At 47.6% G+C, this 24,707-nt stretch overlaps 2 protein-coding genes across 2 annotated transcripts; one reads left to right on the top strand and one right to left on the bottom strand.

The window, feature by feature from the left end:
- Nucleotides 1-789: 789 nt before the first annotated feature.
- On the top strand, nucleotides 790-11,343 carry crlf3 (cytokine receptor-like factor 3). The gene is made up of 9 exons (XM_070981504.1): nucleotides 790-904; nucleotides 5,440-5,567; nucleotides 7,817-8,024; nucleotides 8,112-8,199; nucleotides 8,301-8,478; nucleotides 8,595-8,823; nucleotides 9,015-9,153; nucleotides 9,360-9,472; nucleotides 9,577-11,343. The coding sequence occupies exons 2-9, from the start codon at nucleotides 5,451-5,453 to the stop codon at nucleotides 9,840-9,842; spliced, it is 1,338 nt and encodes a 445-aa protein (XP_070837605.1). The 5' UTR covers nucleotides 790-904; nucleotides 5,440-5,450; the 3' UTR covers nucleotides 9,843-11,343.
- Nucleotides 11,344-13,209: 1,866 nt separating this feature from the next.
- Nucleotides 13,210-23,400, bottom strand: LOC139343724 (polycomb protein suz12-B-like). The gene is made up of 16 exons (XM_070981502.1): nucleotides 22,676-23,400; nucleotides 22,065-22,111; nucleotides 21,881-21,945; nucleotides 19,288-19,356; nucleotides 19,132-19,181; nucleotides 18,943-19,028; nucleotides 18,573-18,819; nucleotides 18,355-18,457; nucleotides 18,151-18,256; nucleotides 17,793-17,967; nucleotides 17,603-17,691; nucleotides 17,267-17,410; nucleotides 16,969-17,126; nucleotides 16,669-16,867; nucleotides 16,349-16,428; nucleotides 13,210-15,787 (listed from the first exon to the last, which is right to left on the bottom strand). The coding sequence occupies exons 1-16, from the start codon at nucleotides 22,845-22,847 to the stop codon at nucleotides 15,346-15,348; spliced, it is 2,232 nt and encodes a 743-aa protein (XP_070837603.1). The 5' UTR covers nucleotides 22,848-23,400; the 3' UTR covers nucleotides 13,210-15,345.
- Nucleotides 23,401-24,707: the final 1,307 nt, after the last annotated feature.

The raw sequence follows: 24,707 nt of genomic DNA, 5'->3' as shown, positions 1-24,707 counted from the left end.
CGACGTCCGACCCATCAGACATGGATCTTTAAGAATTTGTTTCCCTGCTTTACAAAATAAACCAATCTACATATTATTAAAATTATGTTTTTATACACATCAGCTTCTTTACAGGAGTGAAGCCAAATCCACACACGTGCTGTTCCCACTACAGCCACTAGAGGGCCGCTTCAGTCCACATCCTCTGTCAGACCCATAGATTAATGCAGTGATGTGTTCTTCACGGCTATTTTGATCTGAAGCAGATAATCCACAATCCGAGATGAAGCTGCAGAGGGGCGCGCACACCTGACAGACTGACAGGTCACTGGACTTTGATTGGATTAGACTTCTTTTATCTATTTTACCTAATGCTATATTAAAGTGTGAGACTGCTGAATAATTTCTCGTCACTCCACGGGCTCAGGTTTGTTTTAGGGGATCTGATATGTATTGTAATAAACATTAATAAAAGCTCATGTCTGTGATGGGCTGTTTTCAATATGTTCTGTATTTGACATCACAAAGTCACATAAACTATATATATTTTGATAACCCCATTATGAGGCTCTGCATATAAAATACTACAGTACTGTAGTAACATACAGTAAAACTTCAGATGTGTACATGTACCTCAGTCCAGTCCAGAATCAGACGCGCATGAACTCATTTTTATCAGCTCCGCTGTGATCTGAGGGGTCGGTTGGTGGGGGAGGGGAGAACGGAGTATATCTCACTCCAATTGGCTCATTATCTTGTCTGTCGGGATGATCTCGCCTGTGATTGGCTGTTGCCCCTTAAAACCTCGGAAGTGTCATTTTTGGACTTGAGTGAAACTTTGGCATATCTCGCGGTGGTGTGGCGGCGGCTGCGAACTGATTCACAACTTTCGGGACGAAATGGCCTCCAGAAAGAACTAAAACAGGTACGTTTGGAAACTTAACTGCACAGCAGAAGGCAGGCCGTTAGTTTGACCGATTGGCCGTGGGTTTATTTCGTTAATGGGAGTGTTGTGTTTGCTCTTCCAAGCGTGATCCGGGTTTCATTGTCTTTTGGCCCCAACTTTCCCCGTCTTGTTTGTGAGAGAGCGTAACGACACATTTCTCTCAAATGCGGTAATGTCGTCCCGCTACGCGGCAAACTGTGGCTTCGGTAGCTCGTATCTTTTCTGAATCACCTCCATCAACCCTCCGCCATCCCCGCAGCCCTCTTTCGCTCTCATTTAACGTCTGACACGGAAACTGCTTTGCTGGTTCGTCTGTTACTGTCATCATCTTCAGCTCAACTCCACCGTGAAGAGCAGCGCAAACCACCTAGTAAAACTGCCGTTTTATGAATAAAGATGGTGTTTGATGAACAGTGTCCACGCCGAATTTACTAAAATGGATTATTTATTCAGAAAAACACTTGTTTAGATTGTTGTGATGTGTCTGTGTTTACTGACTGAAGCGCCAACTTAAAATTACGAGATTTCTTAACGGAGTTCTGCAGTAATCCTCTCCACACATCAGATAAATTAAGACTGTCAGCACTAAATCCACCGACCTGCCGCTTCGTGATTTTCCTGCGCAAGAATATGAGAAATCCTGCATTTTTAATGGTGTAATTATGGCTTTGACATCCCGGCGGGCGGAGGTGTAGCCTGATGAAAACAACAGAAAAATACGGAAGTTGCTGTGAGCCAGTTCAGACATGTCTGATGTCTCCTGGTGTCTCGTCTCGTCTCGTCAGTGGTCTGCTCTAATAATAATGATAATGTGGGTTTGCTCTGGAGTGCCTGTCATAACTTTCCTGTTAGTCACAGCATGTGCAGCTTGCAGCCTCTTCAAAGTCTCTGCTGCTGACATTTACTGCGACATGAAACGTGGAAAATTAGGCCAGAAGACTGTGAAGCATCCATGTGCTTCAAGACAAATGTGTGTTATTACAACTTAAAGAGTACTGAGTGCTTCAGAAGCAGTACCTCATAAACTGCCAGTTTACTCTCAGATGAGTATTAAAACACGAATATTAAAACAGTCCAAGACAAACTTATTTCAGCCTGTCAGCCGCTCGTCTCCTCTGCTGGACTGAGAGACTGAACCTCAATCAAAGTGTCTTTAAGGCTTTTGTCCTCAGGCAGGACTCAAGTTTGTCTCAGCACATGTTTGTGACAGACGTCTGAAAGCGGGACAGGAGGACATGGGTCCACACAGGCTGACCTAAATACTCTGAAAAGCACGCTGCTGATTACTTCCTGCCTGCACACAAGAAGTAAAGAAGACAGCTGAGGAGGACGGAGACGTTCGCTCAGACAGACGAGAAATATTCTGATTGACGTTTGCTCGGCTGAGGGTCCGGCTTTCACTTGCAGTCCTTAGTAGTTTTTGGAGAGAGAGGGATTATAAACCACAGGATTATAGAGGCCGAGAGAGGGCCAGCACGCTTTTTAGAGGATGAGGAAGAAGAAGAGTGTGCTGTGGGTGGCTGTGGACAGTCTGTGAGCAGAGGACGAGTCGAGCTCATCCACGTTAACAGGCATGTGTACACGATGCCGGAGCTTCGTTTGTCCTCTGTGGAATCTGATTAGAGACGTCACGTGACCGTCAGTTTGGATCCATTCAAGACTTTTATTAAACTACAAATTCTGATGATTCAGTGAATCTGCAGATAACCTGACGATCGATTAGTGTTCAGTCCAACGCAGCTGCTGTCTGCCTCTCTGACGTGAGGATTTGCTGCTTTTCTTCACCCTTTCTGATAGTAAATGAATTATCTTTGGGGTTTGGACTGTTGAGGATGTCACCTCGGCATTAGTTGCAGCCTTACACTCACTCAAACAGCATAATTAATTCAATCAGCCTTTAACATTTAAAAACTCAAAGATGGTTCAGTGATCTAAACCAGAGGAAGTCCTCACGTTGGAGAAGCTGGACCAGCACGTTTGTTCTTTAATTTATTGCTCAGTAAATGCTTTTTAGCATCAATCAGTTCTTTTCCTCATTGACTGAATGATTAACCAGCTGATGGTTTCAGCGCTGTGAGCAGTTCGCTGTTCAGCGTGGAGAGGCCTCAAAGTGCAGCCTTTTTCACTTCTGATGGAGCTACGCTAGCAGTTCCCCCCTGCTTCCAGTCTTTGTGCTAAGCTAAACTTAAAGCATCCTTCAGTGTCTCTGCTGTGGACACAGAGATGGACGGCAGTCAGAGACGGACATGAATGTCCTCCTACGACATTGAATGAAAAAAGGAAGGTTTACTGTAACGAGCTCAGATCTGTGCTTCACACGTCAAAGCTCGAGGGACAGTGAACGTCTCACAGAGTGATGCAATCTGTTGAAATGTAATCAGCTACTGTAGCGAAGAGTCAGATGACAGCAACTTTTAATTAAGCAGGTAATTAATCAGCAGGTTCACCTGCGGCCGGACAGCAGAGCCAACAAGACGTTCCTGTGAAGACCGAACTTAAGTCACAGGCTCATTTAAGATAAGATGAGATAAGATAAGATAAAACTAGAACAAATAGAGAATTAAAAGGGACACAGAATAAAATCATCATTATATACAGAAAGATTGCAAAATAATGTTGCCTTGATAATAATAATAATGTTTCTACAGGCCTGGTGTTTGCAGACGGTTGTGATTTGTGTATTTATAGTCGTTATGTAAATAAACGCTCACTGAAATAGATCCTCTGAGGACCGCTGCAGTGATGGGGGGTGGGGGGGTCTTATCTTGTGATCGGTTTGTTTGTTATGGATGGAGGTCGAGGTCGGTGGAAGCTGTTTGTGTCTTGATGAACTCTGGATGGACTGAAGGGGTGAGGGGCCCCCAGGGGCCTCGTGGTGATACTGTGCTCACTGTACATGGCAGCAGCACGAGGCCTGACGGCGACTTCCTCTTTACACGCTGTACAGGAAGTGAGGCCGACCGCAGTGACAGCGCCAGGTCGCGTCACCGCTTTCAGCTGCAGACTGGCCTCGTGTGAGCGAAGGTGATGCACCTGCAGCCCAGCAGGTATGATGGCTGAAGCCGGGCGGTGCGCTGGGCGTTAAAGGAGAGGAAGGCGCCGCACTGCGTTTACATGAAGATTAAAGAAACTGCATCAACTGACAAATCCACAGTCTGACTCACTAAGAAATCAACAGGCGTCTGTTTATCTGTGGAAACGATCAGCGATGATGTCAGCATGAATTGATTAGTCGATCAGAAAATTCATTTTGCGCGATTAATCGTACGTCAGACACAAGTTAAAAGCTTTTGCTTGTTCCAGCTCCTCAGATGTGACGGTTTAACCGTCCCGAATGGCTGGAATTGATATTAAAGGTTTATTATTTCTATTAAATCACGACAGACTTGACGATAAATAAATAAACAGTCAACAGATGAATTGATCGTAATAATCTGTCTGACGCTCTGACAGGAAGACGTGTAGGACAGAGGAGTGAAAGTCTTCATGGTGTCCGCTGTGTCTGACGTCTGTCTCAGTGTTTTACTGGATATTTCAGTCAGAGCTTTAAAACAGCGTGTTTGTGTGTTTGTGCTCTGCTTTAATGAAGGTTTGCGCTCAGCAGCGCCGTCTGTCAGACCGATGCTTCACAGCTAACGTTCAGAGGCGCAGCAGGAAGTGTTTCATCAGTTAAAAGTACTCTGATTCCACTCTAAGTACTTATCAGTACTACGCTGACGTTCAGCTGTTGTTCTAAGACTCGATGAACTCGACGTGTTGATGTTTCTTTGTTCTCACTTTAACATTAACACGCAGCCAAAATAACCAAATTCACCGAGCAGCAGCGCCACGTGAGCGATCTTTGATAACAGATGTGAAGGTCAGAGCTCAATAAACCGACTTCACGTCTGCAGACAGGATCAGGGAGGCAGCGTCGCGTTGAAGTCCAGGTGTTTTCATAAGGAAAAGGTTTGTTGAGTTGAAAGGTCGCTCTGATCTCACACTGCAGCGTACTGTACTGCTGCTGCCGACAGGCTGCTCAGGTTCATGCTGGATGGTCGACGGTGGCGGGAGGAAGTGGTTTTCTTGTTGCTGCACATCCTCTGCCAGCCGCCCTGCAGGCTCTGTGGTAGCTGGTAGTTTCTGTAGTAGAGGATGCTGAGTACTACATCCTGTACTCACAGAGTTACTGTTATTCACTGATCCTCTGAATTCAACCGCTGTTCATCATCAGTTCATCATGAAACCACTCGTTCTGCTGACAGGAAGTATCACACAGATGTTAATTACACAGATTATTAAACACTGAAGACAGCTGAATCCAATCTGAGCTGAAGAATCTGAATATTGATCTCTTGTGTTTAATCTGCTGTAAAGTTTAATGTGGAGGTCTATGGGGACTGACTCGCCTTTGGAGCCTCGAGTGGCCGTTCGAGGAACTGCAGCTTTGTGGCTCCATTGCTGAGGTTATGCTGAGCGTGTGTGTGTGATGCTGTTTGTGTGTAAACACTGATGACGGTCCTTGTCCCTGTCAGGAGGCGGGAGGATGTCTGCAGAGGTGGACGTGTTGCTGCAGGAGGCCAAAGAAAGCATCGAGGCTGCCCAGAACTACCGCAGCGAGCTCCAGCAGCGCCTGCATGGCCTCAACCAGGCCCGCAAACAGGTACAAGTTCACACCTCACAGGCCCGACAGCGCCGCTGATTGGCTGCTTTTACAGTCACACTCATAAGCTGGAGGACGGGGGAAGTGAGGAGCGTGCTCGCTCCGGAGCGACGGCGTCCCCGGAGGTTTGAGTCTCCCTCTCTCTGCTGTCTCTTCCTTCCTCTGCGTTTAGCCTCCAGCTGCTCGCAGTAAACAATGCTGCTGTTTCCTGTCGACACGGAGGAGAGAGGACGGAAGAGACTCTGGTCCCAAAACAGGAGGCTGGCCTCTTCAAACACTGATCAGTTCAGAGCCGATCAGACACTTTGATCCAGAGCGAAATATGTCGACAACTGCTGAATGGAAGCGATGCTAACTGCTAACGTTAGAATGCTAATCCACCCACGCCCTAAATGTCGCACTGTTACGATCTGTTAGCTAATAAACAAGCACATTAATTGGTTTGTTTTCTGGACATTGAGCTGAACGTTTGAGGCTGAAACTGACGAGACGAAAGCCAATCAGAGGATCAATGATCCGTAAGCTAACTCTACACAGCAGCTTAGCTTAGCATAAAGACTAGAAACAGGGGGAAACAGCTAGCACGAGTGTCTGTGAGGGGAATAAAATCCACCTGTCAGCACCTGATCATCACGAACCTCGTTTGTTTAACTGTAACTGAAGCGTAAACACGACAGTTTGTGTTTTTATGGACATTGACGAGCAGGATGACCTCCGTTAAACCACAAATCTTCATCTTTTAACGTCCTTTTTGTGCATTCTGACTTCAGTATTTTTACAAATGAATAAATATTTGCCTAAAATATTAGAATCTCATTGGACTTGAGCTCCAACATGGACTGTGTTTTAACTTTGTGTAGAGATTACATTCTTTTCATCACACACACACACACACACACACACACACACACACACACACACACACACACACACACACACACACACACACACACACACACACACACACCATAAATTCTTTGTGTCTGTGTGTCTGAGACCCCCCCCGCCCAGTCCCAGCTGTTCCATCGTACATTCTCTCAGATGGAGTGTGTGGTGGAGTCTGTTTCCCACAGTGTGGACGACTCACCAGCAGCTTCAAGGAATCCAGGAAGCATGACACACACACACACACACACACACACACACACGCACACACACGCACACACACTGGGAGTAAGAAAGGAGACAGCAGAACGTGTGTGTGTGTGTGTGTGTGTGTGTGTGTGTGTGTGTGTGTGTGTGTGTGTGTGTGTGTGTGTGTGTGTGTGTGTGTGTGTGTGTGTGTGTGTGTGTGTGTGTAGACAATGCTATCACTGCAGCATCTTCGTCCAAACATTTGGGAAAAGTCTTTGTCTGTCTGTGTTTGGCTGACGTCAGATCAGCTCCGCCCTGCAGACCCTAAAATATTGATCGCAGGTCGTCTGCGTCGTGCTGATAGTCGCCAGGAAGTGATGCGTCGCCTCCGGTGGAAAACGTCCTGCATGTGCTCCACACACACACACACACAGAGCTCAGTGTGTTTTCTGGCACACACCCAGTGTGTGTGTGTGTGTGTGTGTGTGTGTGTGTGTTTCCATTCTCAGTCATCGTGTCTCTGCTTTATCAGTGCAGCAGCTGTCAATCAACCCTCCGCTTCCTGCTGTCTCTCCATCACTCTCTGTACACTCATTGTGAACGCTTTGGCCGGTGTGTGCGTGTGCATGTGCGTGCACGTGTATGTGTGTAAAAAAGTGTGTTCTGCAAAGAGGAATTGAAACAAAACCTCTACGGCTGAGGACAAACCAGCTTCCCGCCGAGCTTTTTGACACTGAGGGTAGACTGTGTGTACGTGAGGAGGAGGAGGAGGAGGAGGAGGAGGAGGAAGACCAAATGTGGATTCCTCCGCTGCTGAAAATAGTCTCGTCTGTTTGACAGAAGCTACTGTGAGCAGCTGTTTGAGGAAATTACTAAAACATGAAATTTGTCTTTTTAAAGATTTACACCTTCAGTAGGAGCCAATGAGCTCGGAGCTGAGAGCCACAGACAGGAAGTCTCTGTCTTTTGGACTTTTTGATGCGATTTGTTGATGAGAATAAACTAAAGAAGCTCCTGCTGTGCGACTTGAATCTCAGGACACGTCACAGACACATTTTCGCCTGAAGAAATTCTTTTATCGTTCTCAAAATGCTGAAACAAATATAAGCTGTGATGACATCATGTCCACGTGTCTCTTACCTCTTGTTGTCCTCTTGCCTTCCTGTGTCGCTCAGATCCGGGGCAGCTCCGGTCAGGCCCGTGAGGCCCTCCGGTGGCACTTCGCCGAGCTGCAGGCGGCGGCAAGTCGGCTGCTGACGGAGCGGCTGGCGTCCCTGCTGGCCGAGGTGGACGTCATCGAGGCGGACAGCGTCAAACCGCTGGACGACTGCCAGAGCCTCATCGAGCATGGCGTGGGCCAGGCTGACGAGCTGCTGCGGGAGGGTGAGTCCCTGAAACACGACGTCCTCATAACGATCAGATCAGAGCGTCACACATGTCCTGAACGCAGCCTCGTCTGTGTCTGTCCAGGGGAAGCAGCTCTGCGTTGTGGTCTCGGGGAAAAGGAGGACAAACTGGGCAGTTTCACCAAGAAGGCCATGCACATCCAGCTGGACAGGTAGGACAGAGATGCTGTGGACGCCAACTTGTTGTTCATGTAGAGTCTTCCGGTTCACAGCCTTTCATGTCAACACTGACGCTTGTCCGCGTGTCTTCCAGCCTGCCGGAGGTGCCGGCGTTGGTGGACGTGCCAAGTGTCTCGGCCCAGCTGGACGACGCCCTGCTGGGTCTGCTGAGGGACCGGGTGTCCCGCCACGGCTCTGTGTCCTCCCACCCACCCGTCCAGATCGAAGAGCTGCAGGAGAGACCAGGCAGCATCCTGGTCCGCTGGTGTAAGGTCAGCGGGGGGGGTGGGGGGGATGGACGAAACACACACACACACACACACACACACACACACACACACACCATGCAGCTGTAAATATTCCTTGTGTGTGTGTGTGTCTGCGTCAGGTGGACGAGGACTTTGCAGCAGCAGATTATCGGGTGCAGTACCGGCGGTCTGGCAGCGGGGGGAGCCAGTATGAGGACGCCTACATCGGCCGGGACTGCGAGTTCCTGGTTCTCCACCTGGACCCTCACACTGACTATCTGTTCAGGGTCTGCGCCCGCGGGGAGGGCCGCACCGAGTGGAGCCCCTGGAGCGTCCCGCAGACCGGGTACACCACCCTCGCCCCGCACGGTAGGTGAAGCCTACGGACGGCTGCAGCAGCAGAGAGCAGAGACACTTCAGGACAGCCCCCACTGTCTCTACCGGTGGACACCCGGACTCAAGACAACTCTCTAAAACTGTGTGTGTGTGTGTGTGTGTGTGTGTGTGTGTGTGTGTGTGTGTGTGTGTGTGTGTGTGTGTGTGTGTCGTGCGTCGTGCAGAGTGGTGTCCGGGCACTGAGGGCTACATCCTGAGCAGCAGGAGAAACATCGCTCTGCGGAACGACTCCTCCCAGTCGCGCTGCTCCGTCCTTTACTCCAACGCACCCACATACTTCTGTGGCCAGACGCTGACCTTCAAGTACACACACACACACACACACACACACACACACACACACACACACACACACACACACACACACACACACACACACACACACACACACACACACACACACACACACACACACACACACACACACACACACACACACACACTCATTCTTTACATAAAGGATTTCAAAACTCAGCGTCCTCTAACAATGTCTTACTTTGTGTGTGCAGGATCTCTGCAGCCAGTCAGATGGATCGGAGGGACAGTCTGGGTGTGTGTGTGGACAGCCAGAGGGGGACAGAGTCTCTTCAGAGGGACCAGGCTGTCTGCATCTCCACCAGTGGTAGGACTTTTATTTTGTAGGACTGAGGCTGCAGAGAGCTCGCCTTTCGTTCCTGCGAGTCGTCGCGGTGTGAAATGACGCGGTGGTTGTGTGTCCATGTTCAGGTGCCGTGTTCGTCAACGGGAAAGAGATGACCAATCAGCTGCCTGCCATCACCGTGGGCTCCGCCGTGACCTTTGACATGGAGGTGGTGAACCTGTTCCCCATCAGCAACAACAACCTGAGCGAGGGAGGCAACTTCAAGCTGAGGGTGACCATCGGCTCTGGGAACCGGGAGGTGGTGTTTGATTGGCTGGTGGACCAGGCAGTGGACTGCCTCTTCTTCGGCTGCTCGTTCGTCCACTCCGGCTGGAAGGTGCTCGTGTTTTAAAGGCTCGCCGGAGGACGGGTCCTTGAATCTGCTGCCGTCTCCGTTTAAACTGTTTTCTTGTAGATTTTCCTCTCAGGTCTGACAGGGTGACAAGTCTGGAATAGAAGGAAAAATCGCTCATTTCCTCCCAGAATTTCCTCAACCGCCGACGTTTTCCACAATATTCACCTGTGCCGTCTGGAAAACCTGGAATTCTGTCACAGAGCTTTCCAGACGTGCAGACGCCTCCACGCTGCAGTTCCAGAGGGAAAACTTCTGCAGAGAAGTGATCATGAGGATTAACGTCTGCTGCATTGATCAGTTTGTCCTCTGCTGATCAGCTGCTGTGTGTCTGTGGTGCGTTTAAGGTCAGTCGGGAACTGCAGCTCTCTGCAGGATTCTGTTTCTGGTGTGCACCTGAACGTGGCGGCTGGGAGGAAATGCGGTTGATCCTGATGCTCCAGACTCTGTAAACCCTGTCATGTGACCCAGCAGCCTCACAGACCAGCGGGGTCCAGGTCTTCCTCGGTCCTCAGGGAGCCACAGCGGAGGACTGACATTTGTGTTCATCGCAGCTTCTCGGCCTTTCCTTTGAATCTCGGGCCTCCTGTCACGGGCGGCCATGTTTACGGCTTGTTTTTTTTATTTAGCCTCTCCTTCACTGCGAGGAAGACTTTTAGCGGTCCATCTTTTCCGTCTTCTTCACTTTTTTTTATCATAACAAAAACCGTCACTGTGAAAGTCGCTCCTCATCTTGTATTTTTCTTTATTTAAAGGGACAGTTCACCAAAAACATGAAGCGGCCTCAGTTTGATTTTCAGTATCCAGAAAGATGTTTTCAGTTTCAGCTGGCGTCCCTGAACGCAACACGGAGATGCTTCAAAGATCAAATTGTGTTTCAAACACTTTTCAGAGGAAAGTTGCTCTTTAGTTTCTTGTATTTTTCCTGGTGATGTCACTCTGTCTGACCTCTGAGCCAATCAGAAGCTGTTGATGAAGTTAGCCAAGAGGCTCGACTTCTTATTTATGTTGAATTCTAACAGTTTTTGTCTTTAGATTTGAGTTTGTCGTTTTCTTGCTGTCGTGACTCTAAGTTTCCTATTTTAATCCTATAACTTTGATCTAATGTTGATATCGTGTGTCGTCCTCGTCTGAGAGGAGCGACGCTTTCAGTCCAAAGCTAATGACGCAGGAAGCTGAGCACCTTCACGAGACGAACGTAAAACTGTTGAATCGTCTGAAATGTTTGAGTTTTTGATTCCTCGCCGATGCTTCAGGCTGAAGACGTGCGCTGTGTTTCTGGCTGAACTGTCACTTTAAAATAATCAAACTGTTACTTTGAATCGTTTTAGCTTTTCTGCACCGACAATCCGAACAGTATTTAGGAAACGTGTTGTTTTGGCGGGAGGACGATCTGCCTCGTTCAGTCCATTTCACGCCGTCTGACTCGTTACTGCGGTTCGTAAGAGAGGGATCAATCTGAGGATCCTCTTCCTCTCTGGTTCTTTGACCTGAAAACGACGAAGGCTTGTTTCCTTCAATGTCCTGCAGATTATTTTAACCTCAGCGTTTCAAAACGTCGACATCAAGACGGCGACTAAAGATTATTTTCATTGTAAAAGTCGGAAACTGGTGAAAATTTCGGTGAAGTCGTCTCGTTTTGTCAAAAACACAAAGCTGTTTTATTAAACCTGATATAAGACAGAGGAAAACAACAGATCCTCACATCTTAACTGATTAATCGATCATCAGAATAGTCGACAAGTCGAATTAGCGTCCGTTTCCATCGAGAGCTGCAGCTCAGAAATGTTTGATGTTCGCTTTGTTTTCAGTGTTTCCATGAATGTATTTGGCTGCTGTCAGTTTGCGTTTGTCAGTCTGTCTGGTGGAGTGAAGGTTGATGATGATGATGATGATGATGATGATGATGATGATGATGCTGCGGCTGTAGAAGCCAAGCAGCATCATTCACGATCATTCAGTTTTCAGAGACACTGTAGAAACCTTTTTTGGGTCCAGCTCCTTTTCAACCAACCACAACGTGTCTTCTTCACCTCCTTCTTCAGAGACGTTTCCTTGTTTTCCAACTGATCTGAGGTCAATGTTTTGTCTTTGGAGGACAATGGGACCCTGTATGGGTCCAGTCGATGGTACAGATTTCCTGAAACCAGTGAACACAACCTGAGTATCTTCTTCCTGCCTGAAGGAGGGAAACAGTGAAGCAAACTGTGCTTCAAAGCATTTGACAGCAGAAACTGTGACACCTGCTGGTCAAATGTTTTCATTGCATCTGTTCTCACTGCTGTTGTCCTTCTTATTTTGTTCAATAAAGGTCAAATGATGTAAACTGATCACTCTTCTGCCACGTTTTTGACATGAGATGTTTCACTGCAGACAGACTTCAAGTATTTATATGCATGCAGATTTATTTAAGGGAAGAATATTTGATATTAATTTGAAATCTGTTTTTGTCTTCAGTTTGTGTCTGTGAGCTTCACTGTTGTGCTGATGCTATTTTAATGTATTTAATGTGGTCTGCAGTTCCTCTCTGTAACCACTGGAGGGCCGTAAGTCTAACTGAACACAGACTAATGCTAACTGTTCTTAGCATCCTGGCTAGCTTGACTTCCTGTACGGAGGTGAATATTTTCAAAATACGGTCACAAACCACAAGTGTACAGCAGGAATACTACGTAATCTTAACGGTATTAATATTAAATATTCTAAAATCTGGACACACCTCGACCGAGATGAAGATCTAATTTGTCAGAAATAGGCAAAGGTGATGTTAGCTAACATTTCTTTTGTAGCACTGATAGTTAAGCTAACGGTATTCACACTGCAGGTGAAGAATTAGCTGAAATACAGATACTTCAGTAATATCTGTATTTTCCTACTGACGAAGGAGGAGTTGGGCTCCAACTGTGGCCACAAGAGATCAACACAGTTTCCGTTTAACTGCAGTTCAGTCATTGGATTTGAAGTGCTGGGATGTTCTGTTTGCATTGCCTTGACGATGGGTATTTTTTTCTTTGCCAAACGTTGATTTTTTTATGAAGTATTTCAAAAGTAATCAATTTCAAAAGAATAATTGATTACTTAAAGTTAAAAAGAAATATTTCTATATCAAAACAGAACTGAATTTCCCCAGTGTAAGATCAATAAAGTCTTATCTTAGTCACATAGATGTGTAGTTACATGTCCTGACCACTGGAGGGTGATGAACACATTGTTATGATTGTTATACAGTCAGCAGGCTGAAGGCAGACAGAATAACGGCACGTCCAGTTTAGACATTAAACAAACTTTAGGATGAAGCTGTGATATTTTCTCTGTGTACCTGTGATAAAACCTCATGTTTGTGAAAGAAATGGACCACATGATCTGTGATAGTACAAAATTGTTTTTTTAATAAAAAAACACTTTGACTCAACTTAAAAGTTCACAACGTCAAGCTGGTTTTACATAAACGCTTGAAGAAAAGTCTTGTTTTCTTGACATGGCTCCTCCCATCGTGTGCAAAATGCTGCTGGTCTCATGAACGAATAAAAGAAGAAGAAAAACCCGCTGTGACGGCTCTGAACGTCCACACCAAACCACGTCTGTGCCAGCTGGATCTGCCACCGTCACACTTCTGACTCATGTAAAGCTTTTAAAGGCAGGGCGACAAACAAATCAACTACTCCCATCAAACTTCAGCATCAGCTGAGTCTGAACAGCCAATCAAAACATGATCGAAATCACAATACGGCCAACAAGACCTGAGTTCAGGCTGATCAATGGACCCGTCTACTCGTTTTCATCCATTCTTATTTTGTCAATCGATCAATCAGATGATAAACTAAGCAGATCACCAGCTCCCAGAGGCCTGATGTGAGAGCGAATCCAGAAGGATTCAGTTCATCATGATGTGAAGCGAAAGCAGCTGCAGTCAAAGCTCTGTGAGGACTGAACCTGCACCTTCCCTCCACATCACGACCCACCTTCAGCCTCAGAGACGATCCTCAACCACCAGCTGGCACGCACACGCCGACCTCCAGGACACACGCCTGCACCAACAAACACAATCAGCCCGTCAGCGTGGAGCTCAAAGAGGCGGAGCATGAAGCAGGTAACGGTCAGCGGAGGAAAGGTCGGTTTAAAAAGCACCAGGACGTCGAGTTTGTGCGGCTGGCAGTGAAGGAAGGAGCCGAGACGCTTTAAATGACCAGCGAGTGTTTGTGAGGGATAAAAGGACGTAGCACCAGCAGTAGAAACTGCTCTGGAAGTGTGTGTGAGTGTGTGTGTAGGCACACTAGTGTCCCAGGTGAATCCTCCTGATTCCTCTTTGTGTGTAAACAGAGACCAGACGAGCCCTCAAACCGGAGTCTGATCCAGGATCTGATCAGTCTGAGCAGGTTTGTGTTTGAAGAGAATAAATATGAGCCTGCAGACCTCATCAGAGCAGATCCTGAACACAAACCACGGTCTGATCACCTGATCCATGACAGTAACACCAACATGTGTGTAAACAAAGCCTTTGGTGGAGCAGAGAGCGGCTGGAAGCTCGCCGATTGGTCCTTCACAGCGAGGAAGACAAAGGAAACGAGCCCAGTTTGTTCTGGACGACGAAGCACAAACTGAACGTGAGCGAGCAGCTCAGGATCAGAGTCTGCAGGTCCGAGACGTCGAGCTCAGACAGAAAGGAGACAAAGAGACGAGTCAAGCAGCCAAATGTGACGTGTTTCTTCAAAACTTCTTGGTTAACGTCTGCACAAAAACATGAAAACAGATTTCAAACTTCCCAAATCTGTGACACCCAGTGAGAAGAAAACTGGTGAGAAACTCCATTTTTCTTATTGTCAAGCCTGAAACGCCTCCTCCCTCTGTGCTGTGCAGCTCCACCTTCATCCAAAAACCATTAAAAACACACACTGAGCCACTCACTGCAGCAGCACACGTGGATTCATCCACCGCAGTCAACGCACTTCCTGTTTCCTCCTGTCTGAGCAGCTGCTTCAGCAAAAGATAAACTCATGTTTTTAAAGATTAACAGCTTCAGTGGGAACCAATGGGCTTGGAGCTGAGAGCCACAGACAGGAAGTGAGGAACACGTTGGTTTTAGTCTTGTCAGGTTTGCAGACAATAAGAAAAGCAGAGCGACACCAGCTTTATTCTCTCTGTAATGTCATCTGTAAACCTGCTGGCTGTGAAGTGATGTGGGATCTGAGTGCAGGTCACTGATTGACAGCTAAACCTGGATACGCCCACAGTATCTGTCAGGTCACATGACAAAAACAAACAAACAAACAAACGATTCTTCACCTCAAACTCTCTCTTTTCCAGCCAGTCATGAAGAAAAGCCTCTGCAGCGTCTCTTCCAGTAAACGTGTGATGAACAAACTGTGTTTCTGGTGTAACGTGCTCTTGAACGCAGCATCCCTGCAGTAACCCGTGTGTGTGTGTGTGTTGACACCTGTCGTCTTGTGTAGATTCTGGTCCGAGGCCTCGTCTTCCGGCCTCTCTGAGTCTCTCTGATGGACAGTCAGTCCGAAACAGACGCAGCGCCGCAGACTTGCTGCTCGCTGCTCGACCTGTCAGTCACGGCTCCTCCGCCCGCCTCCTGCCGCTGGCCTCTGTTCTCCAGGAAGCCGCTGCCGGTCTCATCGTTACAGGGTTTATACTCCGACGGATCGGGATCCGGATCTGGATCCGGCTCAGGCTGGGACTCCACGGCCGTCTCCCAGTCCTCCTCCTCCTCGTCCTCGTCCTCTTCCCGGTCTCTGTCCCTCTGGCGGGCCTGGCCCTGCATGAGGCGCAGTCGGGCCATGGCCCGGTCGATGGTCAGCGTGCTGACCAGGTTGAAGTCGTGCATGCTGACCAGGTGCAGCAGGAAGTTGCGGAACAGGTTGTGTTTGACGATGTGGGCGCCGTTGTGCTCGGCGAACAACAGGCAGGCCTCGTTCATCTGGTTGTCCGCGATGAAGCTGGACGGACAGAATAAGACAATTTGTGATGAATACAAGACGGTTTTTCAAAAGCATGAGTCAGCTTCTACATGAGACATCGTGTGTGAGAGACAGGACACGTCACGGAGTGTGTAATAATCTCTGCAGCTGCTAACGGTGTGTCAGACATGTTTGATTTAGAGGTCGACCAATTCATCAGAGCCAATGAGAAGGAAAAATGTCTGCACACGTCTGCAGGCCGGCGTGTTCGTGCCGGACAATGCTGGATGTAACGTTAACATTACTCTTAATGTGCGTCCTCGCGTGATTGGCTGTTTGTCTCGTAAGCAAGTCTGTCGACAAACAAACAGAAACACACTTCAGGACAGTTTAGAAAAGCGGTGAAATTATTCTGGAAGTTTAATTTTCCTTCTCTCAGAAACAACGTGCTGCTGTGTTTAATAAAGTTTAGATTTCTGACCACCTGCAGATCTACTCGAGCAAGCGGACGATGGACTCTGTGAATTGACTCACGTCAGTCTGTGTTTACTGAATAATGTGAAGTCAACAGACGAGAACTGAGCCGTCCTTCATACACACCCGTGCTTCATGACGTGCAGGTTCCACAGCTTCATGATCTCCTTCTCGCCCTCGTTGACGTCGGTGAACTCCTCGATTTGCTGCAGTGGAGCGGAGCAGACTTTAAAGCGACCTCTGACGCACAGTTCAAGTTTCTGAAGCAAACTTAAGCAACAAAAACACAGAATCTGCTGCTGGAGTCATCAGCTGCATGAACACGATCAGCACTGATCGACAACCCTGATGACATCACCGTGACCTCATCATGGTTACTTTGACCTGACGAACAACACGCGGCCTTCATGATTAAACCTCATTGGCTCGTTCAGCTGCAGACTAACCTTGGCCGTCTTCTCTTTGAGCCAGTCCGGGTCCCTCTCGTCCTCGCTGTCCACTTCCATTTCCTGAGGCCGGAGCGGCACGCAGCTGTCGCTGTGGAAGTAAAGGCGGTTGTGTCCGCTGATGTGAGTCCTCTGCTGCTCCCGATCGCCGTCCTCTGACTCCAGAAACTCTGACAGACTCGCCTTCGTCCTCTTAGGTCTGGACAGAAAGAGGGACGACAAATACTCGTGTTGGAGGACATGACGTGTAGAACGTCTGAACGCTGAATAAAGAACATGTCTGTCGGACATCAGCAGCACCTGCAGGTGAGGACGTGGGTGACGGCGGTCCTCTTGACGGGGCCGTTCCTGCTGAAGGCGAAGCCCGGCTGGCTGTGGATGTCCTGCGGGTTCCCTGCATACGAGCCATCGTAGCTGTCGTTGATGGAGACCTCGATCTTTGCTCCTTTGGGATGGGGCTGAAAAGGATCAGGGCGTCACATCAAACGGACAGAAACGACATCTGACAGATAAACACAGACGAACTCAGACTTCTAAAACCAGCAGCCTCCGATTGTCTCTTCTGTTTGTTCTAATCTTTTACACACAGCCGTCTCACCACGTAGTTGAAGACGAAGCGGGAGTGAGACAGCTTGAGGTGTTTGAGCAGACTGTAGAGCTTCCTGCAGTTCAGGGTGCACCAGGGACAGTGGAGGTCGTCTCTGGCCTCCGTCTGCTGCCGCGTGTTGTTGTTGTACTGGAACTGGACGGAAGACAGACACAAGCGTGAGACAGACACACAGATGAAAATGAATCATGCTAACAGAACAAGCTAACAGAGAGCTCTGCACGTTCTTAGGTCTAACATGACCTCCTGCCTGTCCAGGCTTCAAACCAGCTCCCTCAAAGAGCTGCGTGTCTTCTTCACGTCCTCGAATCGTCAGGTGAGACTCACCTGGTAGAAGATGCGTAGCTTCTGTCGGGGCTCAGCTGAGATCTGCTCTCTTCTGGTTTGCACGTCAGCGTTTATGGACTCTTTCAGAGCTGCAGCACAGAGGAGAAACACGCCATCACTCATTGAAGCCAAACCAGTCTCACCTCCTCAATAGTCAAAGTGAGCTCTCAGAACTGCCTGTGCTGCTCACCCAGAGCATGTGGGGCTCTCAGGGTGCTGGGTCGGGGGTCCTGGTTGGTCTCAGAGTTGCGGGTGGCCAGAGGTTTGGCCACAGGGGCGGTGGAGCGATCAGAGGAGTCGGTGGTCCAGCGCAGGGTGAACTGCAGGGTGGGACCCTGAGAGAAGCTCTCAAAGGGAGGCAAACACTACAAAAAGAGCAGAAAGCTCACTTTTTATCAATATGATCAATAACTAGATGATATTTTCCATCTGCTGTCCCACAGCCAAAAGACTTTTCACCACCCTCACATAAAGCAGGTGTGTGCGTGCGTGCGTGCGTGCGTGCGTGTGCGTGTGTGTGTGTATTCACATTACAGCAGTTTAACAACCTTTCCGTCCAGGATGGTCTCCCAGGTGGCCCTCTTCTTGCTGACGGGACACTCCTCCATCTCTTGCATAGACACCTCGTACTCTCCGTCTAACAACTGCAGACGTCTGCACACAACAACACGTCTCTCATTGGCTGATTCTGCACACAGATCATCACAACACGTTGTCCTGCCACGGTTTGTGTGTCCGACTGTGAGCTTCACCTGTTTTTATCAAAGACGGTCATCTGAGCCACAAACGTGGTCTCTCCCTCCTCCCTGAGAGAGGAGCCCCGCCTCTTCCTGTTGACCATTTCCTCTGTAAAATCTGAAACAGACACATGTCGACATGAAGCCGTGTGATGGCTGCTCATGGTGGACTGATTTAACATCAGTCGTGTTAATCTGAATCCCCGGCTTTGTTTCCGGAGGTCTCTGCTCACCTCTGCTGTGGTGGTTGTCGCCGTTGGCCAGGCCGTTGATCTGCTTTCGGGGGCATCCGGGCCTCGATACTCTGAAGAGCAGCGAGTAAGACTTGACCATGTGAGAGTTGCTGGGCTCAAACTCGCTGCTGGGGACCAGCAGGGAGGGGACGCAGCCCGGCTTGGCCTGGACTCCGGCGCCCGTTTCTGGGTTCAGAGGAACCTGCTTCTTCCCTGTGGGGACCTGCTTCACCGGACAGCTCACGTCCTGGACAGGATGAGAGACGTTTCAGATGCAGAAAAGCAGAGAGTGTCTCTGTTTTAAAAGATCTAAGTCATCATAAGTGTTCACACCAGCAGCGATGAGAAAGCACATGATGAAGACACACACCTTCCTCTTCTTGTGACACACTTTGACCAGCAGCACCTCCAGAGACACAGAGTTCTGCTCATTCTCGCTGTCCTGAGACGGCTTCCCTGAGGACACCACAACAGCAACAGGACAAAAGACTTCTGGCATCAGCGGAAGGACGTGTACATGAAAAAGCTGAAGGACGGCGGCTGAGAGGGACAAACTTACCAGCTTTATGAAAGAAGCCGGTGAAGGTGAGCTGCAGATTGGAGGCCAAGCTGTGGAAAAGAAGCACCGTTAGATCCTAAACATGTTTGCATCAACGCCGTGAAGCGCTTTCACGCACAGGGAGGAGAGGACATCTTAAAGAGTCTTTGTGTCTACCTGTGAGTCTCCTGCTCGCCTCGCATCTTTTCCACTTTGAACAAGAGATTGTCCACCTTGGAGCTCTTCCTGTACACGCAGACAAACAGCAGAAGTTAGCAACGACGCCACTGCCGCCGCCCCCCCAACACTGACAGACAACACAGGCAGAGGAACAGCTCGTTACACAGGGGGAGGGTTTCTATGCAGAGACCAATCAGCTTCTTTTCCTCTGGAGACATTCGGTCCGTCATCTGCTGTGACTGTGCTTTCAAAGGTCACGTCATAAATCTGATCATAGGACAGCCACACAGATACTTCAGATGCTTTAAAGACATCAGACCATCCTGGATGATCTTGCTTTAATAAAGTCTGCGCACATTTAAATGTGCAGAGGTCGATAAATCAGAGCAAAGACAAACGAGACGTCGTTTAACCACCGCAGAAGCACATTCAGAGACGAGGTGGGCGCTTTGAACGGCACGACAGCGGGGGCAGGTCTGATGTGGTGGGGGGAGTCTGGGGACCCGAAACTGAGCGCGGTCACCCCGAGCTTCCACTGACCCCGAGGGACGACCACAAGCGACTGCTCAGAGGACCCGAGGTCAGAGGCAGCCGACCCAGGAAGTGCTTCAAAGACTCCAAGATGGAGTCATGGAGCCGGTGGACGGATGCGAGCAGAGGAAATAAAGGCCACCACAATCCACAGCCACCTCTGAAACAAAGACCACAGCCTGAGCTGCTGTGAGGGAACGTTTCCTGACACACACAGTATATTCATCGTGTGTGTGTGTGTGTGTGTGTGTGTGTGTGTGTGTGTGTGTGTGTGGTGTACACACAGCCTCCAGCAGGCTGAGTCTGATTCATCCTACATTAACTCAGCAGCATTTCTGATGTTTTCTGGTGCTGAATATTTGTACGTTTGATGTCTAATCTCCATCAGCTGATAGTCTGAGATGTTTACGCGGCAGACGGGCGAGCTGAGCAGCGTGAACAGGCGCTGAGCTCAGGCTAAATGGAAAGCGTCGCCTGGCTCGAATCGGCAGCGTGTCGCTGGACGTCTGGAGCTCACGCAGAGTTTGCGAGCTCACATAATTCATAGCTGTGTCAGACCTCAACCTGAGCAGAGGTCTAATGAGCCAAAGTAACTGGAAACACCTGTGAGGCCGTGCAGACTGTAAGACACCACCTTTACTCCGTCAGGCCGAGCTCAGCGCTGAATCAAAGAAACTTACTCTCAAACATGAACGCCATTATTTTACTGCTGCTGGACACGATGCCGGCCGGGGGCCCTTCACTTTAACTGGCTTATAGTAACATACATAAAACATCATGCAGGGCTTAGATGAGCACAGGTCGAGGATCAGCTCAAAACACCAGAGAAGACTGCAACACGCTCGCACGAAGATCTTTAGTTTCTGATCAAACATGAGCAGCTTTCAGCCTCCTTAATGAAATCCATCTGCTGCCTCTCACTCGCTCTACTTCATGTTTTCCAGTCAGTCATACTTTGTGAACCCCATGTGGAGCTTTTTCATCTCAAATCACAAGCAGCGTTTCATGTGACGAAGCTCGAGCGCAGCAGAAAGTGAAACCGAGAGCAGACGAGTCACCTGGTTCACTGAGTCTGCTTCAAATCAGGAATAACACACCAACCAACCAACCAACCAACGGCTGCCGACCGAGTCCTGAGCAAAGAGCAGAGACGAGTGTACGTCTGAGAGGACGAGCAGCAGTCTGAGGAGGGAAAGTCCACATGAGGACTAAACGTGATCCGTTTTATAACACAGCAAGTCTGTCTCCTAAAGAAAAACACTTAATATTCTGAATGTCTTTCATTGGACGTGTTGATCTGATCTTTCAAATACTACATGAAGGCTGTACAAACACGTTACTCAGTCCGACGCTGCGAGAACGTCTCTCTTCTCTCTTTCTTTTGTTTTTGTACATCAAACAAACACCTGCCGGCTCGACTTCATGTCTGAGTCTTTTACTGGCAGCACATTCAACACCTTTACGCTTCTGTTGATTCTTACACATTTCTGAAGAAGTCATCACACAAACAGCGGAAGAAAAACTACAGAAAACTGCCGCAGATCTTAATTAACAGTCAGTCTGGTTGCACCTGCCTGGTGTTAATTGAACAGTAGCTGATAAAAACCAGTTACTGACGCCATTTTTAACACAATCATGCAGCCTGAGCTCTTTAACACTGAAGAAAATGCAGAACCTTTGCCACTAACGCCCACGTGGGAGCACCCTGCTCTGCGTATCTGACACAGCTTCAGCACACTGAACCACAAGCAGCCACATGCGCACCGTCTGCAGCGTCTGTATGCAAAGCAGCCCAACTGAAAACGTCCCTCTATCTCAGCTTCAACCGATCCAGGCAGCCCCCACCTACAGCGGCAGACATGTCGCTTAACTTTCTCTGCAGATAACACTTGACCTGCTTTGTAAGAGACAGGCTGTTTAACACCAGGTTTCAACAGAAAGCAGACAGAACACAAAGGGTAAGACGCCAAAACACGCCAGATGTGCTAAATCTGAACGGTTTCTCTGAGGGAGGTCTGATTTCCTGCATCACAGCAGCCTGTGAATGCATCTTCTTTACCTTTGGACGTTATTCCTTGAGTTTCTGTGGGACATGTAGGTGAGTGTCCTGTGCAAGAATATAGGCTGGAAGGAGAGAGACAGAAAAATCATGTCAGACCAGGCAGCAGGTAGAAAAACGTCTCCTCTGATCTCAGGTGTTCAACTTAATCAGGTGACTATTTTCAGGGAAAAGCAACACTCACAGCGATCAGGTTCCTGGTGCGGAGGAACCTGTAGATTTGGGTTGGCTCTGTAAATAAATGCAGTTACACCATCAGCACTTCATTCATTATTCAGTGTTAAATCATGTCCTTCATTAAGAAAAATCCCAAATATCTTATAAAGAGGATCTGCCTGATTTTTTTTTATCTTTAACTGAAGGCATCAAGTTGCTTTAATCTCATGTCACACACTTAATAAAGTGTAATTTATAGATCAAAGAAAACAATCATTTGTTGTGGCATTGAGATTATTAACACGTGACTAAACTGATACATAAATAATCAATTAATGGTCTGTCTGCGTTCAGTAACCTTTTCATTTTAACATGCAAACAACAAGTGATGTGACAAAAACATGCAAATCAAGTCTAACAGCTGTGAAACACGTGTGCAGTTCATTAACAGTAAATGAACTGTGGCTAAAATCAAAGAGTTCAGTGTTCAATCATCGTCCATGACAGTAAGTCTGGAGTGGGTCTGATGTACAGCTGTAAAATGATTTATTCCTCCAACTTTGCAGCCTCCTCTGACTCTTAATGAAACTCCAGCACTGATCAATATTAACATGCAGCTTGATGACAACAGCAACTCACTTTCGAAGGCCTGCAGGAACAATTCGTGGTCGGCTTGGATGAGTTGCAGGTTGGGCTTTTTGGCTGCAGCCATCGCAGAGGAGGAAGACTGGTATGACCCGTTGGCTTTTCCTCCAGAACCGAAACCCACGGGGTGGCTTCCACCTGAAGAGCTCTGCTTCTGTGGAGCCATTGCCAAAAAAATGGCCACGGAAACTGTACCACCACCAGATGTGAGGTGGTGTAAAAACAAAAAAAAGAAAAGAAAAGAAAAGAAACTCAGGTCCACTTCCTTTGTCAAAACAAAAGAGCAGCGTTTGCAGAAAACCAGCCGGTTACGAGAGACAGTGCGGTCTGTTCATGTTTGAAGGCAAAGTATGTAAGTTTCAGTCCTTTATATTTAACACTGGTGAGGCCAGGATCTAATGTTTTCGTTCAGGAGCCGGTTTAACAGTTCCAGAGGTCGGCGGAGAGCCTTGAAATGCGCGAAACAAGATATCAGCCTCCGGCAAGCTGACGCGGCTTGCTAGCTAAATGGCTAACTTCCTTAGCCAGCTAGCAATAACCCCGGGCTAATTGGCTAGCATTGTCCGGCATTCAGACGTCAATAATTAAAAACTCAGAAGCTGTTGCGAAACGACAACTGGTTAAACACAGAGATAACACACGCTTTCAGAGGGTTCCGGGCCATAATTTCACCAATATTCGCATTATATACCGCCTTGCGCCGGTCGGAAAGTCGGGTTAACGGCACTGGAAAGCCACAAAAAATAACAACACGACTATCCGGTCAGTATTTTCTAAATAAATTCTAATTAAAATATACAATTGTTAAACGTGTGTTTCACTTAATTTTTGTGTGATGCGAATGCTAATATAGTAATCAGTAATACATCTTAATGGAAATACTTATTAAATCAAACACAAGTTAGCTGAAAGCAGCATCCTGACCTATCGCATGCTTTTATTTTGGAGGCAAAAGTCATGCGAGTATCGTCTACTTTGGCCTAATTTTATCGACTTGACAAAAATATAGGTTGAAGGTTCCACCTCGGCTCCACTGTGAGTTGTGTTGAAAGATCCCGCCTTCCAATAGGTCTACCCAATCATCGTGCTTGTTTGTGAAACCCTGTGCTCTCATTGGTGGAAATATTGACTGATCTCATTGTACGAATTGGAAGCAGGAGGCGCAGACAGGAACATTTGCCGCGTGCAGTTTGGTAAACCTTGTCTAAATAAGGTCAGAAATTAATTAAAATTAAATTAATATAACTCGAGTGAAGTCACTGTTTACAATGTTGTTTAGGGAAGAAGTTTTACATAAGAGCCGGATAAATTGTGTATATTCTGATTTTCTTTGGATTTTTTCCCTTGAAGACACATCATCACATTTAAAATCACTGAAAACACAGCCTGTTAAAATCAAAGTGCGCATAGCCACTGGTTCATTTATTGATTAGTTAATAGTCTTGAAAATAAAGTACTATCAGAGCAATGTGGCAGACTTCATTGCATGATGGAAGCACCAGAATGAATGAATGAATGAGTACATTATTTCAGATTTAGATGCTGATGTTTGCTCATAGATTTATTTTCAAAAAGCTCTGAACATGGAAAAATGCTCACCATCACTTAATCAGCTTAGTGTGTCCTAACATTTGACTGCTGCTGTAAATAAAATGACCTTAGCAGTAAAATACTGTCTGTGATCATGAAGAATGTTCTTTTCATTGTTTATTATCTTTTTAACATGTTAATCCTGACAGAGGACAAACATTAATAATTAAAACACAAGTGTGACAAAGCAGAGCTGGGATTTAAATTAGGATTTATTATTCCAACACATTCCCTTTAGCAGTAGCCATGGCGGTGGATCATCAGTGACGCACAGTAAGCAGGTACAGTAGTGACAGTGATTCAACCATTGGACCATTTTCTTTCAAACACCTGGACGACAGACTGGAAACGGTTATAAAAATGTAAACTTAGACAAATTCAATACAAACAGACACAGCCTGCCTTTCCAGAACACATTAGAGTACACTCAATAAAT

The sequence above is a fragment of the Chaetodon trifascialis genome, chromosome 15, assembly GCF_039877785.1.
Source record: "Chaetodon trifascialis isolate fChaTrf1 chromosome 15, fChaTrf1.hap1, whole genome shotgun sequence".
Classification (NCBI taxonomy): domain Eukaryota; kingdom Metazoa; phylum Chordata; class Actinopteri; order Chaetodontiformes; family Chaetodontidae; genus Chaetodon; species Chaetodon trifascialis.
Note: the sequence above shows the minus strand (reverse complement) of the source record. Positions and strands in the feature narration are given on the sequence as shown.

Coding starts and splice junctions, on each gene's coding strand:
- crlf3 (XM_070981504.1), top strand. CDS start 5,451: ATGTCTGCAGAGGTGGACGTGTTGCTGCAGGAGGCCAAAGAAAGCATC. Junction 5,568..7,816: donor TCAACCAGGCCCGCAAACAG/GTACAAGTTCAC, acceptor TGTGTCGCTCAG/ATCCGGGGCAGCTCCGGTCA. Junction 9,473..9,576: donor TGTCTGCATCTCCACCAGTG/GTAGGACTTTTA, acceptor GTCCATGTTCAG/GTGCCGTGTTCGTCAACGGG.
- LOC139343724 (XM_070981502.1), bottom strand. CDS start 22,847: ATGGCTCCACAGAAGCAGAGCTCTTCAGGTGGAAGCCACCCCGTGGGT. Junction 19,357..21,880: donor TCAAGGAATAACGTCCAAAG/GTAAAGAAGATG, acceptor CTGCGTGTACAG/GAAGAGCTCCAAGGTGGACA. Junction 18,257..18,354: donor ACCGTCTTTGATAAAAACAG/GTGAAGCTCACA, acceptor TGTTGTGTGCAG/ACGTCTGCAGTTGTTAGACG.